Source organism: Cygnus atratus, chromosome 18 (assembly GCF_013377495.2).
Source record: "Cygnus atratus isolate AKBS03 ecotype Queensland, Australia chromosome 18, CAtr_DNAZoo_HiC_assembly, whole genome shotgun sequence".
NCBI classification, from domain to species: Eukaryota; Metazoa; Chordata; class Aves; order Anseriformes; family Anatidae; genus Cygnus; species Cygnus atratus.
Window position 1 is genome coordinate 6,823,647 of NC_066379.1, and position 14,383 is coordinate 6,838,029.

The 14,383-nt window shown below is 35.8% G+C and overlaps 1 protein-coding gene across 6 annotated transcripts in view; it reads right to left on the reverse strand.

Moving 5' to 3' along the window:
- Positions 1-14,383, reverse strand: part of SPAG9 (sperm associated antigen 9) — a 63,501-nt gene that overhangs the window by 12,094 nt on the left and 37,024 nt on the right. For 4 of the 6 annotated variants that reach the window (XM_035558652.2, XM_035558651.1, XM_035558657.2 and 1 more), the window contains 16 exons: positions 13,925-14,046; positions 10,854-10,911; positions 9,760-9,912; positions 9,626-9,677; positions 9,065-9,195; positions 7,795-7,851; positions 6,754-6,927; positions 5,926-6,055; positions 5,557-5,649; positions 5,096-5,263; positions 4,233-4,404; positions 3,650-3,877; positions 2,879-3,071; positions 1,931-2,053; positions 1,332-1,412; positions 788-855 (listed from right to left, as the gene is read on the reverse strand). In XM_035558652.2, the coding sequence (XP_035414545.1) occupies positions 788-855; positions 1,332-1,412; positions 1,931-2,053; positions 2,879-3,071; positions 3,650-3,877; positions 4,233-4,404; positions 5,096-5,263; positions 5,557-5,649; positions 5,926-6,055; positions 6,754-6,927; positions 7,795-7,851; positions 9,065-9,195; positions 9,626-9,677; positions 9,760-9,912; positions 10,854-10,911; positions 13,925-14,046 (2,003 nt within the window). The remainder of the gene's footprint in view (positions 1-787; positions 856-1,331; positions 1,413-1,930; positions 2,054-2,878; positions 3,072-3,649; positions 3,878-4,232; positions 4,405-5,095; positions 5,264-5,556; positions 5,650-5,925; positions 6,056-6,753; positions 6,928-7,794; positions 7,852-9,064; positions 9,196-9,625; positions 9,678-9,759; positions 9,913-10,853; positions 10,912-13,924; positions 14,047-14,383) is intronic. The other 2 variants (XM_035558654.2, XM_035558653.2) reach the window with 1 other exon arrangement.

Below are 14,383 nucleotides of genomic sequence, written 5' to 3' on the forward strand. Positions count from 1 at the left end.
CTATTAGTTGTATGAACTACCAAACTCCCAACTGCTACTTTGTTTTTATATAATAAGGTTGAACCATGACTCATGTTTAAAACATGTCAAAACATTTTTAAAAACAGCAAGTTACCTAGTGCTAAATGCTTTACTTGGATAGGCATCAGTATATATACATAACAAGCAGCTACCCACACAACACTAGGCACTTGCTGCTTGACTATGCTAAGCATAAAAACATTGGCCAGTGCTTTAAGAATTTAAATATGCCATAAGGGTACTTAAGAGTTAAGTACTTTAACATGTGAAAGAGCATCTGTTAACAGACAGCCAAGTAAATTATAAAGAAACGTAACTGTGTTGTATAGGTACAGAGGCAGAGGATGCACAGAAGGTGATAGTAACAAATGCAGTGGCCAGAGGCTCTCACACTTCATATACCACATTCGATGCTTCATTCACTCTGTAGTCCTTTAAACAATAAAAATGAACTTTCAAGTCAGAATCTGTGGTGGCAATTTCAAATAGAAGAACCTGGGTGTCTCAGAGCAAGAGGAAGAGAACAGGGGATTCCTAATTGCTGCATTTAAAATTTCCCTGAACTTACACCAAGTGTTATGCTTGGTTAAATAAAGTATTAAAAATCTACATCATACTTGAGATTGCAATTGAAATAAGAGATATTTCTCAATACAATCTGCAAAACAGAGATTGGGGGACCCATTTTCAAAACACTACAAAACGCATATTTCTTGCAAAAGTACTATTGTAACTTCACTGTTTCAAGACCTAACAGAATGCTTACCGACTCCCCGGTGAAATATTGCTAGTGTTCCATCAGCTAGTGCAACTAATACTATTCCTTTTACATGTCTGGTAAAAGAAAGGAGGTACAAGAATATAAACTATTAGACTGCATTTCTAAAAAAGTATGTTTAAAATTATAAACATTTTAAATATCAGTATACTTTTTATATTTGCATTAGCCTGAGTGTTTTGATTTCTACAATACTGCTCAACAGAACAGACAGTAACAGTGACTCAAAATCTAGTTCAGATAAATTAATATACCAAGCTACAATGCTTGACGGAAACATCGAGGATAACAACCTCTAACTGCTTTGAGTATGCAGCTACGAAGAAACTCAACACTTGAGCGACAGCATTTTCAATATATACAAGATCTCTTAATTTTCCTCACTCGCTAAGCATTTTCCACTGCCCCTCAAAGAATGTGTTCACTTATGGCAGTTGACATTCCCAATACCTAGAGAGGAAATAATAAACTACTTCATATGTACTTTAACAGAAGTTAATTGTAATTTACATGACATTCTTTCAGGACTTACACGATACTGAGAATAGAATCTTTAAGTTTAATGGCATGAATACATTTCCTCCACTGGGCCACTGACGAATGAACATACAGGCTGCAAAGACAAATCAGGAAGGATTAAAAGCACTAAGAAAGGTCTGCCAGGCAGGAGAAAAAACAGGTAAAACCCCTATAACTGAAATCCACAATTAAAAAGAAAACACGTTCCACTGAACACTATATAAAGACTGAAAGAAAACTACATTAGCAGGCAGAACAGTTTTTCCAGATACCTAAAACATTACAAAGTTCTTTGTAGATACATCTGCAGTAAAAAAGGCAATATTTTCTAGCATAATATAATATTGAATGGTAAGAACTATCAGACCATTCCTTTCACTACAAAAAGACTTCTCTACAGGTAAGCATTACCTGCCAAAAAGAACTTGCTAATCACTTACAACACTTTCTTTGAAAGTCCTAATGCCCAAATGTAGCCAAGCACACAAGGTTTTAGCTCTTGAGGGCTTTTTGCACTTAATTTCGACTTGAGACAGTTATCAGCCTATAGGGCCAAGAAGTACATTTAAAATAATTTTTTTAAATGAATCTAAAAGATTATCGTTTTCTTACCATCCATTCTGTGTTCCAAGCCACATTGTCGGTAAAAGGCTACTCATTTTCTGTGCTTCTTCTCTCACTAGATCTTGCTCATTTGGCAAAATCGCAACATCTTTATATAACTCTGAGTCAGTGCTAAAAAAACAGTTGAAATACATTGAATAAAGTGCACAGATTATTCAGAGTATAACATGGGTATTTACTTCATTGCTGTTGGCATCTACAGTTATTTTTTTCAGTATGTAAAATACTTAAATACAGTAACCATACATAAAAGTATGTCAATCATACAGAAACCTAATAACAATGAATTTCTTCAAGCAGACATTTACTTATAAAAGGAAAGTTTAGGTTTCATTCAAGCCTGTTGGTCTTACTGATCTCTCCGGGGCAATGGCAGAAGAGTTGCAACATCAGAGGCATGTAAGAGAAATACTTATAGAAAGGCTGCAACTCCCTGACCTCCCAGTAATATAGTTGTGCCTGTATGCAGGGAGCAAAGATTTCAAACTTTCAAACTTGCTATCATTTGAAGTACTGCTTACTTTCAAGCTTCTCCACTGCTGTAACTACTCAGATTGATTATTCTCAGGAAGGAAACATATTTGAACAACCAGTTGGTCAGGAGAAAACGACGGTTTCACATCAGAACAGGAAATTTCAAAAGGCGTTTCTAGATCAGTGCCATCAAGTCTGTAAGAGAACTTAGTGACGAACTGGTAGACACTCACTACTACATTCTGTAGGTGTGCGTACTCGTGTTCTATGTATTTCACAGATAAAAGACTGTACCTAGATCACCACCTCATGCATGCAGAACATTTTATAACAAGACTACTTACATAAACCTCAATATCCTTTACAAGGAAAAAGGTAGTACTTTTGTCACCATGTGATCCTGAAAACATAGTATTTTTATTTTTAAATACATTTTAAGAGGTATAAGTTTCAAGTATGTACCTAGGCTGGTACACTGGAGATGCCTCTGTTGTATTCTGTACTCCCAGTGGATCTGTAAAGACATGCTCTGTGTAGACTCCTGTTTGTGCAATATCAGCTGGGTCTTCTGTCCCTGCATTTACTTCTGTTGCTTCTGTTGCCTCCTCTGCAGTTGGAATGTTGTCATCTACTGAATTACTTTCAGTTGCAGTATCTGTGGAACAAAGACTTGAAAAACTGCAAGAGAATTCTGAACTGTTCAAAACAGACAATGTGATACTTAGCATGTAAGTGAAGAGCTGTAACAAGACAATCACAATCCAAGTATCTCATCTAAAAAACCCTCTGATCAGAAAGAGTAACCTACTGAAGTTTCAGTATCAACAAGGTGTCAAATGCACTTTAAGTAAACAGGTATACTTCAATCTCTATTAAGACTTCATTGGATAAAGCAAATATCCATATCCTTTGGAGTCATGTGTCAAGAGAAGATCAGCGTTTCAAATACTGGATAACTTAAAAGTTCTCTTTAGACCAGGCATAAGACAGACTTCACTCAAAGGAATTTGAAAGAAGGAACTGTCTACACCTATTTGATACCACTTCCACAAAGTTCTCAGCTCCAATTATGCAACGCAAGTCAGATTTATAAGCCATTTCCCATACAGTACTTGTTTTTATGTCACCACCATTTAAAGGCAGGCTATTGTACTAAATAAACATGCACCATTTGTTCCTCGGCTGCACCTCGTGGTGTTTGCCACCCCTGGGATACGTGTATGGTTTTCATACCTGACTGTTTATCTGCCATTGGTGAGCCACCATTTGCATCATGAGCTATAGGTGCTCCTGCAATACCCTCTGCAGTGCAGCCAACCACTGTTATTCCTCCAAGCAAGCTATCAGTTTCCGCAGAGCTGTTGCTAGTCATACTTCCACACAGAGATGACTTGTCCACTTGGCTGGGATCTGCTTCTTGAGACCCTTCTTCTCCTGCAGGATAGTCTGTTTCCCTTGCCCCTGAACAAGATTAAACTTGCATGTTTCTTGTGGGCAAAAAGGAGAGCCACTTTTGTACCGAATAACAAACTATTAATTCCACAAAACAGTGGCACTACAGCACCATTTGTAATACAGCAGACAAAAAACTTGGTCCTAGTTACTGACATCTACCTTTGAGTTAATTTTAGGTCAAGAGCCAATTCTAGAGTGGAACAGTAGAGCAGAAATCCAATAGCTTTCCCTTCAACTAAACATTTCTTATTGCCGTGTTACAGAAATATTTTTATCACACTGATCTTTGATTTTTCCTTGCATAAGAAAATCTGAACAAGATGCACTTAAAAGTAGGAGCTAAAATATCATAAGTCTTTACCTGGTACGCTAGCAATACAAAGCACATGAGAATTGCAAACAATGAAACTGTCCAGAATATTTCCTGGTTGATTAGCATCAATAATGATAACTTTTGTAGCAGAATGTGTGCTAGTACAGATCCAAACCAGACTGGATAATTCTTCCTGATGTTTCAGCTCCTTCTGCTGGTCCTGAAGCAAAATAAAGGCATAACAGACATGAACAACAGAAGGAAAAGGAACAAGAATAAAATGATTGCTGTTGATCTTACATTATCAACTACAGAAATATACTTATCGCATGCTTACATAGCTTTAATGCCATTGTAAAGTTACAGTTACTGACTTGTCCTCTGTGGAGTTTGAGTATTTAAAAAACCATATTTTATTCTTGCATAAAAAGAACAAAATAGCTATAACTGCACAATTATACAGCTAAAAAGTATAACGCTAAAAAACAATACTATTTACATGCCAGGTACCATGTTTGGTATCACCACAGATTGAGATGTCCCAATGCACTTCACGCCAAAGTTTTAGTATGATTTCCATTCATTGTGTTAAGTTCATAAACTCATGAAAACTAACACATACTTAAGCATTCTAATTTTTTCCTTCCTCTCCAAAACAGACAGCACTGGCATAAGCAGTGCATCATTTTAATGTAAAATTGACTTACTCCTCATTTACCAACAAGCTGGCACAGAAAATAGAGTCAAAATATTTTAGTTGTTCATTTCAATATCCTAAATATCTTGGGATGATGATTTCCTGAGAGAAGTCTAATAATATATTTGGTAATCAGTTTTTGTAATAATCTACAGATATATGGTAAAGGTGTTTAACTATAAAAACTATTCAACATCCCATATGGTGATCTTACCTTGAGCTCTTGGTCTAGTCTATCTAAGCTACTTTGAGATCCTGTGCGCTGCTTGTTGCCATCTGCATCTGTACCAGTCACATCGTTGTAAAATACGCTAGCACCAACCACAGACCCGCCATCTCGCGTTTTCCCTCCTGACAGGTTTACTCCCACAGCACACCACAGCTTGAAAGAAAAATAAATATTTCACTTAAATGTTAAACTAAAGAAAGATAAAGTATGCTAATATCAAAATTATGATCTTTCTGCAGTCCACTTCAAGGAATTCATTAACATTAAAGGCATGTATATTTCCACTGAAGCTTAAGTTCTAATTCATCTATGATTTATTACAACTTATAGAACTTGTTAAATGTATAAGCTTTATTACAGAAAATAATTGAATCTAAAGCTAAAAAAATAATCAAGCTATAGGTCATCCAAAGTACAGTCTTGTGTAATACCTCCAAATATCCTACCTTCATAGAGGTATCCTTTTCATCTAAAGGTCTCAGGTAAACAGGTACAGGTAAGTTTTTCATTTTATTGTCACCCTGGCCACCATTTGCTACCTACACAAAGAAAAAAAAAATCAGAAAAGCTTTGCCCTTTGAAGACATTTACAATCTTCATAATCAGTTGATTAGATTTTGTTAAACATGCTTAAGAGTGTTGCTTTGTGGTTTCCTTTAAAAAACACAAAAATACTGACTTTTAAATGTCAAATTTGAGTACAACAAAAATGCTGGAATCACTCAAACAGCTGTGAAATATCACTGTTCCCTAATCTGTTAGAGTTTTCCGGAACAAAGTTGTTACTGTTATACTTGAAAACATAAGCATAATACCTGTTTGTACTTCTGAGGTAAACTCCAGCCAAATGCTTGCACTCTACCATCCTCTTTCTGGACATGTGCTTTCACTTGGCGATACTGTTCTCTTTTCTGCTCTCTGCGTGAGGCTAAACTGGCTTCAGTTCTACAGAAGAATCATTATTAAAAAAACCTGTTACTTATGCTCTTCAAAATTCTGTGTCTATTGAGTTTAATGGAAGTTCCAATGACAAGATCTCTGGAAGTATCAGATTATCAAAGTTTTGCAACATCACCTGTATAACACCAGGCTTCCTGTGGGCTATTTTTAAGGGACCTGGGAAATACATGGCAAAAATCAGGAAGTCTACTGTCAGTATCTCTATCGTTAGTATTCTTAAAAAAGAATAACTGCACAGGTTATGCACTTCTACTGGAAGCTGTAAAGTTGTAAACCAAAATGGTGTATTGCCAAAAAGATGCACATGAGAAAAAAAAAATACAGATAGCAGTTAGCCTAATTCATGTTGTATTTTTCTACTGAATTTCAAGTGATAGTATTCATACAGCTATTGCTTAGCTACAATGCTTGGGAATAAAAGTGTACTGAATGCTGCCTCCTGTGCCTAAATACACTTTATGGAAGGCGGTGATATTTGCCAAACAAAATACTACTGCCAGCTACTCAGAATAATCATCCACCACTGAGTATTTCAGTTAGCACTATGCTGATTTCTTAAGTATCAACATTCACTTCAGGAGAACATTATACTTCACTTTGCAGCAATGCTGTTTATCTCAGAAGACTAAAAGAGTAATTACTTGATAGATCATATCTAGCATTATAGAACCAAAGTGTCTTACTCTTCACTGAGGAATTCAAAGGCTTTAGATTTGTCACTAGGTAATTGAGATAAGGTGCTGCTTCTTTTCTTGACTGATGGAGTAATATGTGACGTTGGAGCATTGTATTTAACATTGACGGGAGGTTCTGGTTTCTTAGCTGTATTGCTAGATGAACTGAAGAGCCTGCTAAAACTGGAGTAAGAAAAAAGGAAAAGAAGGAAGATAACAGTTAAGATTTTTAATATACATCCTGACTTTACTGTGCAGGCAAAACACCACACATGCTAGCCTTCTCAAGCCAGTTAAGACTAAAAGTGAAGCCCAACACAGCAGCTACTGCACACTCAGAAATACTCTGAAAGAACAAACACTCATGTCAGTATTAAAAAAACTTGAAGATTTACTATCCCATTTGTTTATTAAATTTAATGGGATCTTCATCTTGAATGAAGATCTATAAGAAACCAATAAAATTAGGATGTGAATATCACAGCTGGAAGACAGTCTTATGATGCATATTAGTTCATGCACAGTGCATCCTAAAAGCCCCACCGACTCCTAGGCTAGGAAATATATTAGTTATCAGCAAACCACAACATTAAGAGGATTATTTGATAAATAACTTGTCGTGAATAATACCATTTCAGATTTAAAGAGCTTCAAGTTAGAAGGGAAAATCTGACAACCAACTAGACTTCATAAAGAAAAACGAAGCTGAAATAATTACAATCCACACAAGCTATTCAAGTTTTTATTTCCATAATAAAAAAAGAATCCATTAAAACGTTCAGAACAAGTTCTGGTGCATATTCAGCTAGGAAAGTTACAGCACTTTGGCATTTAACTTCAAAGTGCACAGCCATTCATTAAGTGATGCAGCTTACGATATATTTTGTCTTCAAGAACAGTCTTACCGAGCTGGCATGCTAGGTAACAAGAGGAGAACAATTAAGATATCTCTATCTGCCAAAAGATAATTAGCTAACATATAAAAGTGTGCCAGCTAATTGGTTAGGGTCTTTTATTTATTTTGTTCATGAGTTGTGTTTCAATACTTACAACTGCCAAATACTTGATCTCTTCTTTTCTTGCATGGCTGGATTTTCTCTTGATGCTCTACAAGAGACGAATTTTAAATTTACTGAGTAAGCATTAATAAAAAGGAAAGGAACACAATGTTCAATTTATTTAAAAAAATAGGATAACAGATATTGAAAGTATCAAAGCCTATTTCTTCACATTAGCATTTCTAACCAGAGCACAAGATTGAAATTCTCACAAGATGAAGCAACACAAACATTTGCCAGTTGTTTGCAATGCAAACAACTGGCAAGTACTCTGCAGACAGAAAAGAAGTCCGTATAATACTTTACAATGAAAACAGCTAGAAAGCAGCAAATCAGAAGGCAGAAGACTTTAAAATGCTTTTTAAAGTATTTTAATCATTGCCTTTATATTTTAAAAAATATTGTTTTTCAACGTATTAGTAAATAAACGATATAGTGATTGCTCCTGAAGAGAGAGACAAACAGAGGTAAGACAAGAAGATTTCTACAGGAGAGAACAGCTACAAAAAAGCAAGCCATGGCTGCCTGGGAACACACATTTCTCTCTCAGACTCAAAGAGAAAATGGCTCACAGGTATTAAAGACAATGACAAAAACAAATGTCACTATTGTACCTGACCAGCAGGCGGCAGCAAATGACACTTACTACTGGATATGGAACTGACTCGGGGGATGTGGCAAGAATAAGTTGGGGCCGAGTTTCCTTTTTACATCATCCCTTCCAGACAACTCAGTGTTCAGAATGCAAATTAGACCAAATTGCATCTTTACTGGTTAATATTTAACAAACCTTGCAGTTTTCAAATTGTTTCCTCCTGATCTACCAAAGTTCTTACACATGAATTACACTCAATCTTGAAGACCAACTGTATTAGTATTTTGGTATCTCAGCTGATAACTGGGAACACTAAGATTTGCACATACATACGCAGTATTTTTTTTTCCCCCTGTACCCCCAAATAATATTACAATTTCAAAGGTTTGTAATTGTTCTAAAGTACATGCACTTCTTCAAGGGATGCTTATTTCACATCACATGAAATAACACATTTTCACGAAGGTTTCATCAAGAACCCATTCTAACAAGGTAAGTTATATGCACGTAACATTAGAACAAACTTATTCGCAGACAAGTAGGGAGACAAGCAGAAGGTTGATTAAGGCCTCAGCCTACTGATCAGATCACTCTGTAATTAAGATCTTTTTTTCCTTTAAAAAAACTTGTGAAATCTAAAGAGCTCCAAGGATTTTAAGAGTCTTACCTTATCATCTCAGTCCATCGGACAGCTTCCTGAAGTTCCATCAGCCTCTCTTTATACTGATTTCTTTCCATCAGAACACGGGCCATTTCAACACGAGTAAAACGCTTCCGCTGAGCGGTAGGGACATCACTCTGAACACACAAAAAAAAGAATGAACAAAGGAGCACAGTACAGCATTGCAGAGTCAGCCTCTGCCTTCAGACAAGAGTCAGTTTACGGCACAATTCCAGATTCCAAGTCACTGAGGCTTTGTAAAATTTGATTTTACCCAGTACCTTCTACCTTCACCTTCCTCTCCTCCCATCCTTTGTAATGTAGTTTAATCTGAATAAAAAGCAGTTCAAGAAGAACGTGACATAGTAAGCAGCAGAGAGGAAAGAAGGAAAGCTAGAGATGGTAAGTCTACTTGTGTTCTTTAGGTCTTCTCTGTTTTAATGTGGTGAAAGTTTGCTACTATTACTTATTAAGCGATAAAGCTTAACTGCACTCACTAAATGCACATGGACTTCTAACATCCAATTCTGAATTATTTATACAAAATACAGATGCACAGACACCTACATCATCATCCTCTTTAGCTTTCTGTCTTGCTTCCTCTGCTTCTGCACGAGCTCTAAATACAAAATAAAAAATAGCTGCATTAGATACCACAATAATTTTTTCCTTCTTTTTCATAACCGTGGTATTTAACTTACTTTTTGAGTTCTTCTTCCAGTTCCTTATTCTTCTCTTCAAGCTTTTGCTTTGCTTGTTTTACAGCCTCCAGTTCACCTTGTAGTACATCCTTCTCACAGGTCAATTCATCCACCTTTGCTATCAAATCATTCTTCACTACATTCAGTGCATTTCTACATAAACATTTAAAACACATCATTACAAGGATTGACTATGGTCTCATAGTTAAGTTAGCTTTATTCTTGAACTTGGAGATTCTCAAATTGAAGTTTCTTACATAAAACTACTATAAAAAGTTAGCTTTCTTCAACAGGCTAAACCCTCCCACAAATCTCAAACACTGACAAAATACATTTGCACCACTGTATTTGAAAGAAGTAGAGACAACTCAGAACAGTTTGTTTACAGGTTGCATTCCTCAACAGGCCTCCAATGGATTAGATTCTGCAGTTACAATTGTGTTTCTAATAAAAGGTACGGAGTTGATCTCATTAGGGCATAGCAACGTGCATCCTTACAAGGGAAAGTCATCTTTTGCTCCCAAGGTCTTTAGTTTCTTGAGTACCCATTTAAGCTATGTATTTAGCCAAATCTACCTACAAATGGAAATATTTATATACCACCAATACTCTTACAAAAGAGCGTATTTCAGATTTTCATGCATGAAGATACAAATTGTTATTGATTTTTTAAATGAGAAGGAGAAAGGAAGACAGCCAGCCAGCCATTTCACACAATGTAGTGTCGCATCTTCAGTCCTGATCATGTTACATGCTACTATGGTGTAACTGAATGGTCTCTGCACGTCCCTCACATGGGGTTTCACATCTGCCTCTGTTCCATGTTAAAGTCGGAAAACATTCAAGAGACTAAATATAAGTCTCCATAGGAAGCGTGCCGACAAATTAAGGACAGATCAGATATATGGTTACTTTCCAATGCATGAGTAAAAATGTGCAGCTATGGAGAGCTCTGAGCAGGTATGCTTATCATTTAACACCGAAGTGACAAGAGTTCAGCATTCTTTGATGACAGTTATCTGAGGATTTACTTGGAAGCTTAACGAAGTATCAGAGAAGGGCAGGAATTTTTTTACATACACATTCACACTTACTTTGTCTCCAACAGTTGAGTGTTTTCCAAAATAAGGTTTTCTACCTCACGACCCATTCCTTTCCAAAGGAAACAAACACATCAGATTAGCAGATGAAATGGTTATTTTTACAAGCTATGTTTTACTTTATTTGTCTAACAAAAACTGAATGTTAACTATGAAGCTTGGCAGAAGAACTGAGCTATCTGAAGTTTCAGGACCTACCTTCTACAATTAGCTTTCCCCTCCACCTTTTCAACCTGCCTTCAATTGAAGACTAAAAACACCCCTGGCTGACAGCAGGCTAGAGCTACCTCCACCTATTCTACACATATTGAAGATGTTACAGTATTACTAATTAAAAAACAAAAAGAAAAAAAACAAAATAGCATCATCGGGGAAGTACTAGTCCATTAAAAGTTTAAAATGCTTGGCTGTCTTTTATACCATGTAAGATTCAAAAGCATATAAATGATAGACAAAACGTGCTGAACAAAGCTCAGATTGCAAAAGCCCTGCAGACCTCCCCAGAGCAAATGATACCTTACCAAAGAAATTATGGTCTTTAAAGCCCATGCATTCCATGTAGAGCAAAAACAAGAACAAGAAATATTTCATGTAAGGTGTAGTATGAGTGAAGAGCAATAAAATATTTAGATTTATGAAATAAGAGTGAATTAAAACAAAGCCACCACCAACAATTTGAAGTGAAATGTGATGTGATTAGAAGCAGGATTTACATGGAAGATGTTAAAAAAGAGTTAGGTTCGTCACAACCATTTCTACTGGTTGGACCTCTTACAAAAAAGAGTAATTTAATAGAAGTTCATCTTGACTTCTGTGAAATAGTTTAGAAGCACAATACTTAGAAATGCTAAACCATTCAGTATAAGATTCAAAGAAATATGCTACTACAAAAAAGTAAACTTAACTCTATGTAACTAATTCAATATTATTTAAAATTCTGGAAATTAGTTTCTTACCCCTACTGTTTGCATGCATAAAGTAGTCAGTTATAGGATTTTTTAAAAGCAACTTTTATAAGAATAATCACTTTACATCCTGCACAGCAAAATTACTTTCCAATTAAACCTCCCACTGTTATCACATTGATGATAGCAGAAATTATGCTAATTCGAGATCAACACAACAAAGAAATCTCTTAACGGTGGAGGCCTTTTAAAATATTCTACAAGCACAACCTTTCAAGCAACTTTGATAGACTTAAAAGATATTTTGATAACAAAAAATAGTACTTAAACAGGCATGCAAGTCAATTTCCTCTCTTGAAATTCCTCTCTCTGGGTTTAGGATTAAAAATAAATGACATTTAATTCTGAAGGAACTTGGATCACCTGAGGTTACTTTATCAATAACTAGAGAAATTCCTTACACTACAGTCATCAAGGGGTTTTAATCAAATAGATATTGCTTTTTACATGTTTTCAGTATGCATAGATAAAACTAGCTAGGATCACTTCCAACAGGTTTCAGGATCCTTTATAATGCAAGAACAAAAACTAGAAAGCCAAGAGTGCAAGGGCAAAAAAAAATGTTACCAAGCAGGGAAAAAAATGCAGAGAATGTATTTTATGAGAGCAGCAGCCAAGAACGCCTAACTGTAGAAGCAACAGATTTCAAAGAATTTTTTTTTAAAAAAGAAGCATACACACCAGAATATTCCCCTGGGTATGCAGCCCAAGAGAAAACAGATTAGAGAATCCCAATTAACTATTTTTACAGATCTCAAAACTAAAAGTAAATGGTCACTTAAAGTGGAGCCAAATGCTTGAAACACACCAACTATCCTGGATGCAGATGTGGCTTTTAAGCACCACAAAGTAGTTCAGACTACGGTTGTATTTAAGTTAAATGGTGATTATGTAGTCAAACTATTAGATCACATTCTGCATAATGTACATTTATAGCAGTATGTTCATTTTCCACATACTGGTATTTATAGCAGGGGTTTTTACCGAAAATGCTAATGAAGACAGTAAAACCTTTGCTACATTATACTAAAAAGTATATATTTTTGCACATGGAAAAGTATGCATTATCAGGACACCCTGACAGAAATTGGATTTCTTCAAACAATTTATCATTCAGATAAGAGACGGAAGTTGTTATATCTTAATATTTCTCCAGTACCTACATTTTTTTGCACGCAGAATGTGTCATTAGTTGTCCCCATGACAGAGGGCAAGAGTTTTGGATGAAATATGTTCAGCAAGAATGTAATGGTCCTCACTGCTCAGGATTCAAAGCAGTATAGAATAACATCCATGAAAATACCTCTCTCAGACTAGGCCCATTACTCAAGTGGGAGATACTTGGCAGAAATGTCCCCTACATGATATTAAATAAGTTTCTGGTAGAAAGCAGCCACCAGAAATTCAGACTGCACACACAGTAGTTCTAAATTATTAATAATCTTTATTTCTGGCTTCTGACAGGGCAATTAATGATTTTCTATATGCAATCTAACACATGCACGAGATGCATCTGTATTTTATATGTATTCCATAGCACCAGCTTTCATTAATTCAAAATGAGGCATGCACATTGATATGTCCAAAAATAACTTGTGATAATACTAGACAGTAATTTACAGAAAGATCCATTTTTCCCCCCACATGACCTTTTTGCTCCTGATCAACTCATGTCCCCAAAACCTCCATTTTCTTCAGTCAGCACACAAGCAGCAGCAAGCCACTTGGTGGGAAGAACAGAAATGTGCTTCTTCCCCTTCCCCTGCTTTTAATTAATAGTTGGATTCTCAAATTACCACTGCTGCATTATACTGCAATTTTCTTACAAACCATAAAATGGTCAAGATGTTATCTGACACAAAGGCTTTATATTATACTATACTCTGTTTCAGTTTTCCCTATAAGTACCTAAAAACATTATGGCTGATAGTATATTTCTTTTTTTTTTTTTTTTTTTTTTGCATAATTCCAATAACCACCTTAGGATGACAGTCAAATATTTTCATGCAAATGACTAACAGTAAGTCTAGTAAGGACAATTAAACACTCCACTAACAAAGAAAACTCCTCTGAACAGGATCTTTAAAGAACCATTCTTACCCAGTAAATCTGCACCTTCATCCACATCTCCAATTAGGCCAGAACCAGCAGACGACAGCTCTTCAAAGAGTGACTCTGTATTACGGTCAAATGCTTTGTTCTCTATGCCTTTGGTAGGAGTACTATTCAAAAAATTAGAACAAACATATCAAAAAAGACAGAAAAAGTCTATTCCCACTCTGAAGAATGTTTTCTTCATTTTTTTTTTTTAACCAATACCTCATTCTTTACCCTATAAAAAGGGAATAAAAAAAATTAGAAGCTTTTCGCTTAAAGCCCTAAATTCTATTTTTATGTGTTTTCCTAATGTTACCCTTCATAAGCAAATGCCTGCAAGGAAGCAGACTCAGGCAAAGGCACTCTAACAGCAATGGGATTCTCCCATCAGAATCTGATAAACGCTGTAGCACTTGAGGAGTCAGTCCTAAGTCCAGATTTTAAAGACTGAGTGAAAACACA